General features: G+C 40.5%; 1 protein-coding gene across 1 annotated transcript in view; it reads left to right on the top strand.

Moving 5' to 3' along the window:
• DNAH1 (dynein axonemal heavy chain 1) overlaps positions 1-18,249 on the top strand; it is a 201,851-nt gene that overhangs the window by 115,395 nt on the left and 68,207 nt on the right. The window contains exons 40-41 of the mRNA XM_081935349.1: positions 6,569-6,727; positions 11,181-11,282. Coding sequence (XP_081791475.1) covers positions 6,569-6,727; positions 11,181-11,282 — 261 coding nt within the window. The remainder of the gene's footprint in view (positions 1-6,568; positions 6,728-11,180; positions 11,283-18,249) is intronic.

Genomic DNA, 18,249 nt, shown 5'->3' with positions numbered 1-18,249 from the left:
AGGAGACAATTAGATTGCTTGATTGGTTTGTGGAGACTCCTTGCCAAGTTTTGCAGATATCTGCCTGTCAGCTGTCCAAGTCAGATAAGGTTTGTGATTGTAAATCCTCCCTTGAAAAACTTTGTTGGATGTGAATGAGCAGAATTCACAATAAATTAATAAAAGAAGTTTTTGTCGGAACAAGGAGTTTGCTTCTTGCTCTTGGGAAGCCTAGATTAAAACAGTTATATAGGTTGGATATATCTGCTTCAAGTGTTCTGGATCTTTCATAATATTTCTGCCAAAGTCTTGGCTTTCTTTATCTGCCTAAGTATCTTCAGATGGTCTCAGTTTGCGAGAGTTTCAGAGTGGCAGAAGGAGTCAGGAAATATTGCTGAAATCAGCTTTCTGTGGATCAGATTATTACTTCCCTCTTCATCTTTTGATTATCACATTCCATCCACATTGCCTAAATTGTTGAAGAAACTATATCAACAACCAACAAGTTTTTCCATTAAAAAAAAACCTAATGATGGCTGTCAGAAACTTCTCCACAAAGGAAAATGATCCTTACGTTATCAAAAGTCTAGCCAGGAGATGACTAAGATCTGAGCAATTGTGAGTGTCTCCCAATCCAAGAAAATGACATTTGTGCAGTCCAAGGAATCCCCCAAATTTTGTAGCAGTTCTGCCTGGAAGAATAAGACCATATCCAGAACTACACAAGGAAGGTCCTGGGATCCAAGAGATCCTAACATCAACAAAATCTTAGTAGGATTGAGCTGAAGACTGTACTTCCCATACAAAAACTCACAACCTCTAGACAACAGAATCCAGATGGCCTCGGCTGGTCAGCAAGGAGTAGGCTTGTATAGCTGATTACCATCTACAGTATATAGTGATGATCATTCCATGGTAGCAGATGATCTCACCCAGCAGTTTCATGTGCTAATGGAGAGTGGCTAGAGTCCTATGACATGCCATAAATAGGGGTCTAGGACTAGATCCCTCCTATTCACACCATCTGGAATTCCACATCTCTTTGTGATAAATCACAGGTCTGTAAGTCATCTAAATCTTGAATCTCACAGCTGGATTGGTAATAATTGGGATTGCTTTTGTGTTTCAGGCTGCCCAAAAGTCATTAGTACAGAAATATTACATATATTTATTTATCTATCCAATCCATATAACATCCTATCTATCCAAGAAGCTTTTGGCAGCAAACAAATTAAAAAGAAATCCACGAAGCCTAAAAAAACAAATGTAAACATTTGGAAGCTCATTTAACCCACAAAACCAAACCAAATCCTGTGTACACCCATTGCAGAGCCCTCCCCCCATGCTAACATTGAACACCGTGGCTGAAATTGGAATGTTAGCATGGCACTCTTCCTATTTTACTCACGATGTAGAACAGGGGTGTCAAACTCGCATTGTCACGGCGGCATCACATGACATATTGGAACTTTTCCCCCTTCACTAAACTGGGCAGGGGGGGCCCAGGGCCAGCATGTGACGCATCTGGCCCACGGGCCACATTTTTGACACCCCTGATGTAGAGGAATCATTATCGGCAGCATCTGTGGTTGTTGTGTTTAAGTGTTCCTTATCTTTTTATTGTAAAGGTTTAAGCAATTTCTTATTTATGGATTTATCTTCTGCCTGTTTCAGCTATTCATGTTCCAATTATACAATATTCCTGTCATCCAACAATTTTTAAAAGGTCTGACTAACATTTCTGTATCACCCTCACCAGTATTTCCTTTTTGAAGCTTTTCTGTATTTTTTTACCTGCAAGGGGGAAACTCACCATTTAGGATCCTTCACTGAAATAGGGTGGCATTTACCTAATTTTTTACTTTCTAGCAAAGGCCTTTCTGGATTTCATTTGAATGAGGAAATTATATTGCCAACTTTTTCCTACTCTGACAACTCATTAGAATAGGTATTCAATTCTTTAGACATGCTGAAGACCTTGGCATTTTCTATTGAGGAATTTTAGAAAACACAAGGTGTGCTGGGAGTACCTAAACCTCTTCACAAAGAATTTCCCATTGCTAAGTAGCCCCCTTTTGACTATATATTGTCAAAGGAACATATTACTGTTGTTTATGCAGTAGATATACAATCTCAACTGTTAATTCAGCACTCCAGCTTGCTATTTAAATCATTTGGGCAGAGGGCAAGTATCCACTATAGATAATGGTATCAAAAGTCACCAAGAGGCGCCGGAGGGAGTGGAAAAAAACAGAAGGTAGGCCACAGGAAGGCCGCGGGGAGGTCGGAACGCTTTTCCAGGCCCAAAAACGGCCGAGGGTTGCTGGACAGATTGAGGACTATCCATAATTGGTGCTGAAGGCAGGCCACGGGGACAGAGGCGCTGGAGCACAGGCCATGGACTTAGTGGTACATCAGAGGCCTGTGCGGAGGGTTGCCCTGTACCCCCCCCCGTGCGATTACAACCCCCCCCCCACTCATCTAGGGCTACCTGTTTCTACCACCCACTGCGGCCTTCCTCTCAGTTCCAGCCCCAGTTTCCATATTCACCAGCTGGTTATTATTATTATTAACCCATCATCTTCATCTACGATGTGGACCACTTCCATCTGCCTATCCCTACCAGGACTATTTCATCCGTTCCATCTGGATGTATGTGGTTTCGGCTAACTTACATTAACATCGACAGCACCCACTTGATGAGCGCTGGCCCTTTATTATGCTTTATTCGAGACTAGACCTGCTGCTACTGCGAGAGTCCCCCCTCTCGCAGTCATGGCCTCCAGCCCTTTCAAGGGCCCACCTTGAGGACGGGTTTGTTAACCCAGAGAGGTGGAGGAAGCGTGCATTAAGGGGTTTTTTAGTTAATTGTTTTTTAAAATTTGTAAAGGGTTCTAAGGGTGGGGGGGGGAAGGACCAGATCAGGAGTGATAGTAGAGCCAGGCAACTAGGTGTGGTCGAAAGAGGAAGGAACGGAGCGGGAGAGGAAAGGGAGGATAACATTCCATTACAGGGCTCTTTGATACCAACGGTCGTGGGGAGGGGCAGGCGCGAGGATACATTAAGAACGCGCAGTCGGTTGGGAGACCGGGGTTTTTGGTCATTCCCGGTCGTTCGTACCAACCCCTGCATACTAGGTGGTCAGGTTCCACAGGCCCAAGGCCTGAGACTGCTGTTATGCAACGCGAGGTCCGTTGTCAATAAGGCCCCCCTCATTCATGATCTTATTTTGGAGGGGGAGCCGGACCTCGCAGGAATAACCGAGACCTGGTTGGGCTGCGAGGGAGGTTTACCCCTCGTGGAATTGTGCCCACCAGGTTATCGAGCATTTCATCAGCCTCGGGCCCAGGGGAGGGGCGGCGGGGTAGCAGTGATTATTCGGGAAGACCTTGAGCCGAGAGAGTTCACCGTGCCACAGACATCCGGGTGTGAGTCCCTTGTCGTGAGATGGGGCCCAGGGAGGCAGTTGGGCCTGCTGATAGTATACCTGGCTCCTCGCTACACGTCAGCGGCCCTGCCTGAACTCCTTGAGCTGATCTCATCGGTGGCGGTTGAGACCCCCAACCTTATAGTGATGGGGGATTTCAATCTGCCGTCGATGGGAGAAGCGTCTGAGGGGGTTCGGGAGTTCATGGCTTCCATGACAGCCATGGACCTGACCCAGTTAATTCAGGGCCCTACTCACGAGGGAGGTCACACGCTGGACCTTGTTTTTGTCTCAGGCCGGTGGATGAGTGATCAGGGAATAGGGGACTTAGCCATTACTCCCCTGTCATGGTCGGATCACTATCTTCTCCGGCTGGACTTCCCTGGTGCTACCCCACACCGCGAGGAGGCGGAACTGGAAGGTATTAGATGGTTCCGCCCCAAGCGCCTGTTGGAACCAGATAGGTTCCAGACGGAGCTTGGGCCACCTCCTGTGGATTTGACCCGCCCCCGAGTGGAGGACCTGGTAGACGCATGGAATAGTGCGACTACCGGGGCCCTGGACCGGGTGGCGCCTTTGCGGCCTCTCCTGCGGCGACGAACCACCCTGGCTCCCTGGTTTACCGAGGAGCTAAGGGTGATGAAACGCCAAAGGAGACGCCTAGAGAGTCGTTGGAGATCCTCTCGTTCCGAATCTGACCGAGCACAGGCACGAGCCTACTTGAGGACGTACCTTGTGGCATTAAGAGCGGCCAAACGTCAACATTGCGCCGCCCTTATTGCGTCTGCAGATAACCGCCCTGCCGCCTTGTTTCGGGTGACTCGCTCCCTCTTGTTTGAGAGGCCGCGGGAGGCCCCTTTACAGGGTAGAGCAGAGGAGTTTGGGAAATATCTACATGACAAAGTCGCTCAAATCCGGATGGGATGGGCCCCCTTCAGTGGTTCAGTAGAGACGCCCGTGGCGAGTCTTGAGGGTCCGCTTTGGGAGGAGTTTGATTCGGTTGCCATCGAGGATTTGGACAGGTTGCGTGGACGTCTGCGACCCACCACATGTTTATTGGACCCGTGTCCCTCCTGGCTTGTACTGGCATCCTGGGAGGTTACACGTGACTGGCTCCTGGTCCTAGTGAACACTTCGTTGGGTGAGGGGTCTCTACCAGCCGCCTTGAAAGAGGCGGTGGTGAGACCCCTGCTCAAGAAGCCTTCCCTGGACCCGACGGACCTAGTCAATTACCGTCCAGTCTCCAACCTTCCTTTTCTAGCGAAGGTTGTAGAGAGTGTGGTGGTACAGCAGTTCCCATGCCACCTGGAGGAAAATGATTATCTAGACCCGCGCCAGTCCGGCTTCCGACCCGGGCACAGCACGGAGACGGCCTTGGTCGCATTGGTGGATGATCTCTGGCGGGCCAGAGATAGGGGTTGTTCCTCTATCCTGGTCCTATTAGACCTCTCGGCGGCTTTCGATACCATCGACCATGGTATCCTGTTGCACCGGCTGGAGGGGCTGGGAGTCAGGGGCACCGTTTTACGGTGGTTTGGCTCCTACCTCACTGACCGGACGCAACGTGTGTTGGCAGGGGAGCAGAGATCGACCCGGAGGCCTCTCACATGTGGAGTGCCACAGGGTTCGGTACTCTCGCCTCTCCTGTTCAACACATACATGAAACCGCTGGGCGAGATCATCCGTGGCTTTGGGGTGGGATATCATCTGTATGCTGATGACACTCAGCTATACATCTCCACCCCGAACCACCCCAATGAGGCCATCGAAGTGATGTCCCGGTGTTTGGAGGCCGTACGGATCTGGATGGATGGCAACCGACTGAAACTCAACCCTTCCAAGACGGAGTGGCTGTGGCTTCCGGCGCCCCGGTTCAACCAGGTGCTTCCATCTCTGGCCATTGGGGGCGTGCAATTAGCCCCTATGGAACAGGTGCGCAATTTGGGCGTCCTCCTGGATGCCCGGCTGTCCATGGATGACCATGTAACAGCCGTGGCAAGGGGGGCGTTCCATCAGGTTCGCCTGATGCGCCAATTGCGCCCCTTATTGGACCGGGATGCCCTACGCACAGTCACCCATGCGCTGGTGACGTCTCGCCTGGACTACTGCAATGCTCTCTACATGGGGCTTCCTTTGAGATGCACTCGGAGACTACAGTTGGTCCAGAACGCGGCCGCGCGGGTGATCATGGGGAGGACTAGATTCTCCCCTGTAACACCTCTCCTGCGCGAGCTGCACTGGCTTCCTGTGGTCTACCGAGTGCGTTTCAAGGTCTTGATTATGATCTTTAAAGCGCTTCATGGCACAGGGCCTAGTTACATGCAGGATCGCATCCTGCCCCACACATCCCTACGACCAATCCGCTCTCACAGAGAGGGACTTCTCCGGGTGCCGTCCGCCAAACAGTGCCGGGGGGCGACACCCAGGAGCAGAGCCTTCTCTGTGATGGGCCCAGCCCTGTGGAATGACCTCCCCCGTGACATCAGGATTACTTCCGATCTCCGCTCCTTCCGTGTACAACTGAAGACCCACCTCTTTCAACTATCTGGCCTGGCTCAACCGTAATTTTCTTGTACCCCTCCTGACTGTCTGTTTTTAACATTTTGAATTTGGATTGTACATGGGGTTTTATAATTAGGGTATTTTAATGGTTTTTAATTGTCTATGTATTGTATCTGTTAACCTCCTCCGTACATGTGTGTCTTTGTATTTATGTATGTCATGGGTTTATGTAAATGTTATATGTTTTTTACTCCATTGTACGCCGCCCCGAGTCCTATTCGGAAAGGGAGCGGCTAATAAATTTAAATTGAAATTTAAATTGAATTGAAGAGGTTCAGGAGAACAAGCAGGATCATATTTTCCTCCTATCTATTTTCTAGCGTGGGTTCATCGACCAAGATGTCAAAGCAATTTTAGTAACCTTCTAGCCATACGCCCAATTGAAATGGCTCCAGATTATGATCATAATTATTCATTAATTTAATGTTCATTTTAATTGTTTGTCTATTTTACATCGCTTTAAAAAATTAGGCAATGAAGTATTTAGTTGAGTAGCAAGGTAAGTGATAGAAATGGAATACTTTAATAAATCAAACATAAATACTGAATATTTGAGAAGTTTTAGAAATAAGTGTTGTTTTTTTTAAATTGATTCTTCAGGGAATGAAAAAAATGCCTCCAGAGAAGACAGCCCGTATTGGTGAACTGATAGAATCATGGTTCATATTTGCTTTGATATGGAGTGTTGGTGCAACTGGAGATGCCCCAAGTCGAGTTGCTTTCAGTAATTGGTTAAGAAAGAAGATGTCAGATGAGAAGGCAAGTTAATGGGAAAGGGATATCACCAGTTTATAATGGCACCTTGCACAGATTCCTTTTTTCAACCATCAATAACCAGTTTGGCCTGGACTCAATATTATAATTGTTTGTTTGTTTAAATTTATTGGCTACTCAACTGCAGTGGACTCTGGGCAGCATATAAAACTAGAGGAGTTATAAAGACAGCTAAAATACTGCCCTGGTTGTCGGTTTGCTTCCCAGTGCAATTCAAGATGCTAGTTATCATCTTTAAAGTCCTGCATGGCATGGGCCCAGGCTATGCTTTAGGAACTTCTTGAGGAACAGCTCACCCTGATGGGACTGGTCCACCCCACCTGTGCTGGCTGAGGGAGTGTACTGTGGATCCCATCAGCCAAAAAATTTCAGGTAACAGGATCCAGGAGAAGAGACTTCTCTGCCATGGCTCCTACCCCTGAGGTAGTTTCTACCCTACTAACTTTTCATAGCAGCGTTAAGACCTAGCTCTGCCAGATGGCTTGGAGACCCGATGAGGGAGATTCACAGTGAAGGTGATTTACTAATTAAAACCTACTGTATTTTTCAGAGTATAAGACGTACCCTTTTCCCTCAAAAAAGAGGGTGAAAATCTGGGTGCGTCTTATACACTGAATACAGCATTTTTGGCCTCCCGAAACCCCACCCTCTTTGCAAAACTGGTCGTGCATAGCCTTTAGGAGGCTTCCAGAGTGCCCCTGGGGGCTGGGGAGGGCAAAAATGAGAAAAAATAGACCATTTTTTGCTCAGTTTTACTCTCCCCCCGAGCCTCCGGAGCACTCCATAACCCTCCTAAAGGCTATGCATGCCCCTTTTTTGACAAAAAATGGGCCCATTTTCATGAAAAACAGGCTGTTTTTGCTCGTTTTTGGTCCCCCCCGCCCCCATGAGCATTCTATAAACCTCCTAAAGGCTATGCATGCCCTTTTTAAAATTAAAAACAGGTCTGTTTTCGTGAAAAACGGGCCATTTTTGGGAGGTCTACAGAGTACAAAAACTTTTTTTTAAATTGTCTGTTCAAAATTTTGGTGCGTCTTATACTCTGGTGCATCTTATACTCCAGGAAATACAGTATTTCCTCCCACCATGTGTCCTCCTCCTTTGCCATTTGTATTAAAGATTTTATCTGCTGTATTATTTTGTAATTTATGATTTTAATGCTTTTATGTTTTATGCTGCCCAGAGTCATTGAACACAAGATGGGTGACAAATAAATTTCATAGTACAGAAATAATAAAGAAATAAAATACATAAAAATATTAAATCAAACAGCCTAGGGTTAAGTTAACATTGAACAAATAGTAAACATTAAGCTCCAGCCTAGGGACCAAACCAGGTTTTCAAAGTTTTGGGGAAGCCCAGGACAGAAGGTGCTGTCCTTGCTTCTGATTTCAGAGAGTGTGAGCTGCAACAGAAATATTCAGCGTTGGAAACCTGAACAATTAATTGGGTTTTTGTATCTTCCTTCCATGGTTGGGGTGGGGAAATTTTGTTTTACAAATAAAAGAAATTGGAAAGTAGAAATGAATTGTAATAAGATTATTTTCTATTTTAACCATCTATTTTCTTTATCTATACTATATTCCTTAAAGTTCATTTTCAATATATTGTCATATTGTTCTATTCTATTCTTCCAATATATTTATTTATTGCTCATTTCTGTATTTGCTTTCTTAATCTCTCTGTCTATTGTCACTGTTGTAAAGCTATGCACTCTCCCCTCCCCCCCCCCCCGAGTTCAATCTGATTCATTCTTTCTTTCTTTTTTAGTTTCTGGTTTCTATTTCTGTCCTGCCAGGTCTTTAGGTTTTCTTATTCTTTACTTCATGTTTGTTCCTGGTGAGACATTTTACGTCATCTACTCTTCTTCTGAATCTTTGCTTCATATAAGGGAAATGGCTTGAAGAAAGATGTTATAGAGAACGAGCCAGATGTCGCGATGACACAACGTGTGGTCTCGATAGTCCGAGACCGCCGTTGATTCTTTTACCAGCTGCACGGTCCATATGGACCTAAACCATCCCGGAGAGACGGTGACAGGGAGACAAATCCTTGCTGGTCTCAGGGACACCGCAAAGTCCCTGATTGACCCAAGAGAAGTTCTCCAAGCCAGCGGTAAACAGACAGCCCCCAGGCTGACAAAGTCGGAGATGGCTCCGGAAAGAAGGCAGTGAAAGTGAGTCCAACTGGTGAGATTTTTTTCTTTGCGAATGATTGCCCAAAGAAATTTTTCTTTAAAGATAAATTAGTCCTTTAAGCAAAAGAATAAAGCGGCGAGATTTATCTTTATTGGACTGCCTTAGAAAGTTTTTTTCCCTCTTCTATGTAACAGCGTTTTGTGGATTGAAGTGATTGGAATGCTTCCCGTTTCTCCTCTTAAGTGAATGAATTGATTTTTTTTCTCCTAATCTGTGCTACCTTTATTTTTTGGCTGATCTAAAACTTTTTTCACTTTAATAATCCTTCCTCTTACTGATTATTAAATTTTATTAAAGACAGAGATTTTTGTTTTCCTTAAGCTTGATACGAATAAGAGAAAGTTGAATCTGCCATTCGGAAGCCAGAACTTGGTTTTTTTCTCTTCTTGAAACAAAGTATCCTTTGCTCTATTTTCTCTTGAGTTTGCTGACATTGTAACTAGAGGGTTTGCAGCTTGTCTGTAGAGACTGATACCGGCTCAAGGACACGAACTGTTTTCTTGCAGGTGTCTTTGTGGAATATTTTGGACAAGGGAAGGGAAAGAAAAGAAAAGATAGAGCCCTCATTTTTTTTTGAAAAAATTAAAAGGATCTTATGTTTAAGCAAATTTAAAACAAAAATATTTTTGTTTGAAGGCGAGAGTTGCAGTGGATTTTAAATATTGAAGGCGAGAGTGGCAGTGGATTTTAAACTTTTTCTCTTCTTCTGGGAAATATGCATTCATATACAGATAAAGCTACCAGGATTTTTTGGATGGAATTCTAAAGATATTGGAAGGATTTGAGACGTTTGATAAGAAGTTAGATAGATTATTGTCTGGCTCAATAAAAAATGAAGGGACTGGAGCCTCAAAAATTAAAGAAGAGAGTGAAGATATAGAAGATAAAGACAAGATAAGAGATGAACCTAATAATGGAGCACCTATGAGTGAAAGTGGAAAGGAGGGAACATGGAAAAGTGAATCTGATTATTATTATATACTTGATGATCTGAAGCTCTACCCCCCCTGTCAAGATATGGATTTGATGATGGAATTAAGAAGAGAAACAGCTTTAGAAAGACATCAGATAATTAAAGACATGTCAATTTTAATACCAGTTCAAGGGCAACAAGACTATATGAGAGAACTTTCAAGCAAAAAAGTGTGGAGAGAAGTTTTTAAAAACTTTATAAAGAAGTTTATAAGAGAATTGACACAACAACTGGCTAAAGAGATAAGACAGTTTTGTTCCTGGAAAGACACAGGTTGATGTTGAAGGTTGATAACTCAAAACTTAGTTAACCTTTGGTGATTAATAAGTAGGATTTCTTAGACACTTTTAGAATGTTTACTTTAAAATGTTTATTTGTTAATTAATAACTCATTATGATAATAATGAAGTAATAATCTCAATTAGTAAAAATAATTTGGATATAAACTGTAAATTGCGACCTGGGGAAAAGATTTATCAATTTCACTACTATATTTTTGTTTAGATTTTATTATAAAGATGTAATTTTTCTTGGGCACTTATAAACTTTACTAACAAACTTGTGTTTGGACTTTATTATAAAGATGTAATTTTTCTTGGGTCGGTGGGGAGGAGATGTGATATAAATGACAAAAAAAACCTGTTTTTTTTTCTTTAGATAATTATAATAACAATAAGAAAATGTTAATGGATAATGTTTAATGGTTTTTACATGTCTTGGCATTGGTAAAAGCAATTGGATATAAGCCTTAGATAGTGAGTTGGAAAAAAAAGGGAATATGCTATAAAGGGGTAATTATTGGAGGTTTATAGGAATAGCTAATGAATGCCAGTAGGTGGTTGTGTCTTCAAGTGCAAATGATTCTAGATAAAAGCATATTTAAACAATTATAGCTAAATGAAAATGATGGTACATTGATGGTAAAATACATAAAGATCTTCGATTTTAAAATGTAAATTAAAAATATGAAGGATGTATAGTAACACACGAAATTCATTTGTAACCAATCGACATGCTTTCTGCAAGATGTAATGGAGAATTTTTTTTGTATTTTTGTTTAATTAAAACAATAAAAAAAATTCCCCCAAAAAAGAAAGATGTTGTACATTTCTAGAACCTGTGTATTTCATTATTGTCAGGCCAACTATCTGACAGATATCACTGATATGGTAATTTCTTTCTGAATCATTTTGGGAGATAAATTGGATGGAATCATTCTGATGTTATCTCCACACTTATTTCTACTCATCATGTTTTCACTCCATAGATTAAACTGTTATTCCCAGAAAAAGGATTGGTTTACGACTATAAACTGGATGATGCTGGAATTAGTAATATTGAAGACGATGAGGATGAAGATATTGTAGAGGTGATATATTATGTTTTATAATTTTATTTAATATTTTTATTATATTTACAACCCTGAAAGTTATACAGGGTTACTGCATCTGCTAATGAATTGTTTCTCTCAAATTAAATTGTAAAAGGGTTACAGCTGTAGTTCTCACCTATCAACCACCTTGTTCAGTTACCATTTGAACTTATAACAATGCTGAAAAAGTAGATTTACAAGGTCCTTGAACTTCTGGCTGTTGAAGCATCCCCATGGTCATATGACTGCAATTTGGACACTTTGCAACTGTGTACATTTGTGATGCTTACAGCAGCCTTCATGCATTTAATCACCATTTCCAACCTTCATGGCCAGCTTCCTACAAGAAAAATCAATGGAGAAGTGGCCTGTTGTTGCAGGTCATGGTCACATAATATTGTGCTTAGCAATCTAGAGTGATACATTTATTGACCACAGTGCAACTGAAAGCCTAAATCCAATGCAGCCATGTGATATTTCACTTAATTATTATGTTGCTTAGCAACAGAGTTGTCAGTCATGATTATGATCAGTAAGTGATGGCTACTTGTATATCAGATTGTGCATATTCTTTATTTCAGTCTGTAGCAAGTAGATCAGTTCTCTGTAATGCCTCTCTGGACAATGACAGAACATGAGATCACCCATAAATTTCCCATACAGTTGCTGCTCATGAGTTGACTGTAGAACAGTGGGTGATGGGTTTAGATCTTGGGAGGGGGGTGGCGCTTAGATCTCTGGGAGACAAGAAATAGGTATCTTGCTCAACCATTATGGACACTTCAAAGGGACACTGGATTTGCATACTTCCTTTTTTAGTCAATTTCAGAAATTGCTTGTGAACTGCTTTTTGACTATTAGGAACCCTTGGATTGAGAGGTTATACATCATAAGGTAAGTTTTAATAATTTGAACATTGGACACTAGAGGGAACTAGAACTAAAGATTACAATTAGAAACACTTACATTTGACTTACTAATATAGAACGAAGCAAAACATTTTAACATTGGACATATTGAAGGGTATTTTTGAACAATGGACTCAAAAGTTAATTTTAAGAGTATCTGCCTATATATATATAGACTGTGTTTAAAAGATTTTATGAAAGAGGAACAAGTTTTACCTGACAAGATTGTGACTTATCTGAAAGTGAATTTTAAAACGACAGACTACAAGAATAATATGGAAAAAGATGCTACACTGGACATAAAAAAGAAACTGACATATATTAATATTTAAAAGGGATATATATACAAATAACAAATCAAGAGAGTAACTTGAATAATTTTCCTGTATTGGATTTACAAAAGAGGCATGTTAAAGCTTTGAAGAATTTTGTGAGAAAGGATTAAAAAATGAAAAGAAATCAAGTTTTAGGGCATTGATTGAAGGAACTAAAGATCAAGATTGTTCAAAGTAAAAGGAAAGACAATAAAATTGGTTTATTTTATCAATGTTAAAATAGATACGTCGCTATCTCTGGTAACCCTTAATAGATTTGTCAAGTAGAATGGAGAAGCTGGCACCAAAATTGCAAGTTTCAGTCACCTGATGTCTTGCTGAATGACCATGTGTGATTCACTTAATGACCATGGCAGAAGTAAAGTTGTAAGCCCATCACAGTCATGTGATGTCTTGCTTAATGCTCATGTTGCTGATCCCAATTGTAGTACCATAATAAATCAAGGACTCCATGTAACAAGTTGGTAATCAGCATTGCATAGGGTAAAACCTTTCCTGCAATCATGTAGTAAGCGAGCCATGTTAGTCTATGGTAGCCAAAACTCAGAAAAGGTCTGGTAGCATCTTTTCCCACTAATAAATTTTACTGAAAAGGAATTAGCAGCAGCTCTCTTCATCAAAGTATATTATATTACATTTACAGCAATCTAAACATCTATTAAGAAAGTTAACTTATCAAACAATGACATAAGATTAGTTTGGCAAGATCTGTTCTGGACAAATCCATGCTGACTTCTGTCAATAACTTCACTGTTTTCAAGATTCTCTCAGGTTGATCAATGTGTTTTCTGCTCTAGAATCAACGTCAGTCTGATTGGCCTGTGGTTTCCTGGATCCTTCTTTCCCCCTTTTTGAAACTAGTTCATTTAATATAATACATTTTTAAAATATATATTTGATTTATATCCATGATCTACCCGAGAAATCATTTGTTCACGTTAATATTGTGAGTAAAATAGGAATATTTTTCTCCCTTTATAACAAAACCTTACAAAGCAACATTTGTTCTTTACTCAAGCTATCATACTTGATGATATGATCATTACTTGATTCAATATATTACATATATATTTTTACAGACTCTAGTGCCTAAAGAGCAAATAATCCGCCCTATTCAGGCATACGTAAATTATTGCTCCAACTTCATTCATAATCATGTAATATTATACTTTTTGAGGTTAATTCTTCAGAGGTTCAATCTTCACTCTCAAATCAAGAGTATGGAATTTTTAAAATTGTGGCCATGTTTCAAATCATTCAAAAAAAAAATCAATTGAACACACAATCAACTGTGTGTTCACAGCTTCACACAGAGCACTTTATCTGCTGGAGTCCAAAAATAATTTTCTCACCCTACCATTATGACCATACAATCAGAACATTTAACTTTGCAATACCAGTAGATAAAATTGCATAATGCATATATTTCCATAAACTTAACCAGGAAAAAATATTTTGTATGTGTACTGATATTTTAAATGGTTATGAAAAGTGGTACAATAATGAACTACAAATGCCTATCTTGAATATTTGTAGAGAAAGAACATTTCAGTGTAATATGCCTTTTTTCCCAATGTTGAAGGCCCTGTTAAGAATCATTTTTGATATGAATTTTCTAAATAACCATTGGTCACCTATTTTTGATTATTATATTTTCTCCCCCAATTTTAAATATATTAACTGTAGCTTGGCAGGCAAATGCTGTATAATTAGTAAAGTTTTAAAAGGTTGTAAATTTTGAAAGGCACAACAATTGTTTTCACTCTTGAGGATTTTTCAGCCTTTGGCTCCCCCAACCAAAATTCAACAATAAATCATGGGCTCTCTAACTTTACATAGCTAACCTATTTCCCAGACTAGGCCCACATCTCCATTTGGTTAGTTAAGAACCTTGATTGAATCAAGCCAAACAAAATAGCTAAGTTTCCACTGCTACTGTACTATCTGTATGTCTTAGTGTCTCTTTAATGCACAAAGGTGCAAATCCCTGCTTTTCTCAGGAACTAATGGATTCTTGCTGTGATGCTGCAGGTCCTTGAAGCTGAATGGTTGCTGATTGCTTATATAACTGCCTACTCTGAGCTGAGAATCATTGGTCCTCATCTTCTCACAGAGTTGAAATCTTACCTTGATAAAAAAAAATGCTTGGATGTTATTTAATCATATGTATGTGTGTTGGTGCAAGTGTTTAAGTCAGAGAGAGAGAGCTGAAAAAAGATTTCTGGGTCCAGAAGTGAAAGTACCAAAACAAACGCAAATGGCTTTAATTAATAAAGGAAACACCCTTTACAATAAGCCATTTGTGCCAAGTCACAACTAAAAAATTCAACTTCAGTACCAGCAATAAATGACAGAATAAGTAAATAGCTATTCAACTTCATTTTAAAAAACTATCCTGAGCATAACTAAAGTCTATTAGACCTCACAGTCAATATCAGTGAGACTTCAGACAGTTACATATCACTACCATTTTCACTCTCCAGCCCCTTAAGAGAAGTTTAAAGGCAAACAATGACTAATACACTACCATCAACCTCCAAACTCAAGCAAGACCATGAACCAATCAAGGTCCCCTTCAACAGAAAAGTGCAACTGTGCATCATTCAAACAATGTCGTCTCCTATCCACATGTCTGGTATATTTTATATGCATTTTGACTGGTTGCTAATCAATGAAATGGTAGTATCTCAGCATGATGCTCTGGTGACTAGACTCCATTGGAAGGGAGAAGCTAGGTTAAGACCAGGAATCAAGAACTGGGGTAAAGCAAAGGCCACTGATGGTGAAGAAAAGGCCCATGGATAAGTCTCGGCATGTCAGATGTGTGATTTCACATATGTTGCAGCTGAGCTAGAAATAAATAGACACATCTATCAAGCACATATGACAGTATGAGATCACAAAAGCTTTAATATGATGCTGGCATAATGCAAAAAAAACCCATGTGGAAGTGTCTGTGGAGATTCTCAGTCAACCCAGTCGTGGTTGTCCCAAAGGTACTTTTTCAAGAGGCAACTGGACTTTCAAAGTCCAGTTGCCTCTTGAAAAATCACCTTTGGGACCCCCATGTGGAAGTGCCTCTTTGGTCATAATGTAACTTTCTTAGGAAGTTCCCAACTTTAGGACAAATAGACTTACAGGAAACATTGTAAAAGAAAAAATGGCTATCTCATTATTTATTTATTCATTTAATTATTCATTTATTTAATTTGTTTGCCATCTATCTCACCTAAAATGAGTCTTACAGCATTATCTTGTCATAAATGAAATATTAGAAATCTATCTTTTTTACTGTTACTTTGGTACAATATTGACTGAATGACTTTAAAAGATGCTATGCTAATGGGAAAATTATCTGTATTTGTTACATAACACCATATTCCCAGGTGCAAAAATTCAGGATTTTTAAAAATAAATTCAATTTTTCATTATTCTCAAGTCAAAGACTCTTCACATAATCATATTGGCCTATTGCCTTGTTAAATTAATTTTTAAAATATGTTTACTACAATAGCGATGAAAGGTTTAATTACATTCATAAACAATATGCATTGCTCCAAAGTACTCCAATTTTTTTTAAAAAAAATTGAATGGACTTTATTAAATTTAAAATAACATAGCATTTATACTAAAATGTCACTATTTTTCCCTATCAGGTTTTTAAAGCATTTGACAGAGTACAAGTTTAATTTATTTTCAAATTGTTACTGGAAATGCTTTTGAAAATAATAATGAGTCAGTTATACCCACCAATAGAAGCAATAATTAGTAGGGCAGAACTGTGCAGCATTTCAAATAACCAATCCTAAATTTTAGTAAAGTAAAATAAAGGTCTCCCTGTCGGTGTTTTAAAGAAAGACAACAACAGAGGTTAAACAAGGGAAAGTTAGAGCTCTAGTAACAACATTCTATTCACATTTGCCACCAAATTTTCTATTCTAAGCTTCTAAAATAGAGAAGAAAATGCCTTATTTTCAAGCTAACAAGAAACCTCTGGAAAATAAAACACTTCCAAAGTTGCTGATGACTTGCTTGGATAAACCAAGAAAGATGTTCAGGTTGGTAATCTTGCCCCAGGCCTGCTCCCTTAATATGAAGCTTCTTTATTCTTTCCTGCTTAGCAAATATGGTTCAGGAACACGGTGGCTTGAGAGCTTGGAACACTGGGCAATACGTTAGCAAGCCCAGATCTCGGGATCTGAGAGTTGCCATGGCACGGGGTTGAGCTCTTTTCCTTCACCCCATCTTTCCTGCTTAGCAAATATGGTTCAGGAACATGGTGGCTTGAGAGCTTGGAACACTGGACAATACGTTAGCAAGCCCAGATCTCGGGATCTGAGAGCTGCCATGGCACGGGGTTGAGCTCTTTTTCTTCACCCCAGCTCCTCCCGGAGACATGAGAGGAGCCCCAGCTGGGCATCCCCAGGCCAACGGTGATGTCACCAGCTAATCCTTTCAACCCGTGAGCGCCTCAGCACTCCTGACTCAATATGGTACAGCATCCTGGTGCTATTGTGTTGTTTCAACATACACATTTCTGTCCCTCTATTTGAGGGACAGAGACAAGACCAGTGTAGAAGTAATAATTTACACTAAAATAGAAATAACATTAAATTCTTGATAGAATAAAATGAGGTAAAGATGAAATTATCAGGGTAAAATTACAGGGAGAAGGTATTACAACAAAAGTATCCTATAAACTTACAATTAATGTTGCAATGCATAATCTAAATACTATAAATAACTTGGACAAATAACCGTAAACGGCCATAAATAATATTAGAATTTATAAAACACCAGGAGAATATAAAGATGTCCTACCCTGTTTCCCTGAAAATAAGACCTCCCCAGATAATAAGCCCAATCAGGCTTTTGAGTGCATGCGCTAAAATAAGCCCTCTCCCGAAAATAAGCCCTCCCTGAAAATATTGCAACACAACAGCAGCCATGAGGTGACCATGCTCGCCGCCTCCTGCACCTCAAAAATAATAAGACCGCCCCGAAAATAAGGCCAAGTGCTTATTTCGGGGATCAAAAGAAAATAAGACCCTTTCTTATTTTGGGAGAAACATGGTAGCAACTTTTCAATAATGTGTTAAATGGCTGCACCTTTTAAGTTTGTAGTTCCCTGCCGAAAGTATTGTCAAGCCCCTTGATTCCCCTCCTTCCTTTCCAGACTTGTAGGCAGCTCTAATCTGACTAATGTACAATTTCCCAATATGTATTTGCGATTAAAAAATGAGACATACTCAGCCAAATAAAATTGGTTCATCCTTAGAAAGAATAATTCCAGCCAACCAGCTCCCATGGTTTGGTAAAACAACCAGGTTTTCATTCATTTCCTGAAGGATAGGAAGAAGGGGCTGTTTGTCAGAGATTTTATTTGTTTGTGCATGTATTTGTTTGTTTGACTTAGACAACATCAGATTCCAATTGACTCATTGGTTGTTTACAGAATAAAAACAGAACAACAAATATTCAATCCAGATAAAAGCATAGCAATAAACTGATGACAGATCCGGTCCACACAATCAATCATGTGCCTAACAATGTTCTCCAATCTCCCTAGCCAAACCTGGGAGAACAGGCAGGTTTTGAAGGCTTTCCTTCCAGAATGCTATCAGGGTGGGAACCACCTGGATCTCAGACATCACATTCCAGAGAGCTGGTGCTACATGAATGAGAAGATACAGGATTTTATAGAAGTAGAAATTTTATTAA

The sequence above is a fragment of the Natrix helvetica genome (genome assembly GCF_964273705.1).
Source record: "Natrix helvetica genome assembly, chromosome: 1".
NCBI lineage: Eukaryota > Metazoa > Chordata > Lepidosauria > Squamata > Natricidae > Natrix > Natrix helvetica.
Note: the sequence above shows the minus strand (reverse complement) of the source record. Positions and strands in the feature narration are given on the sequence as shown.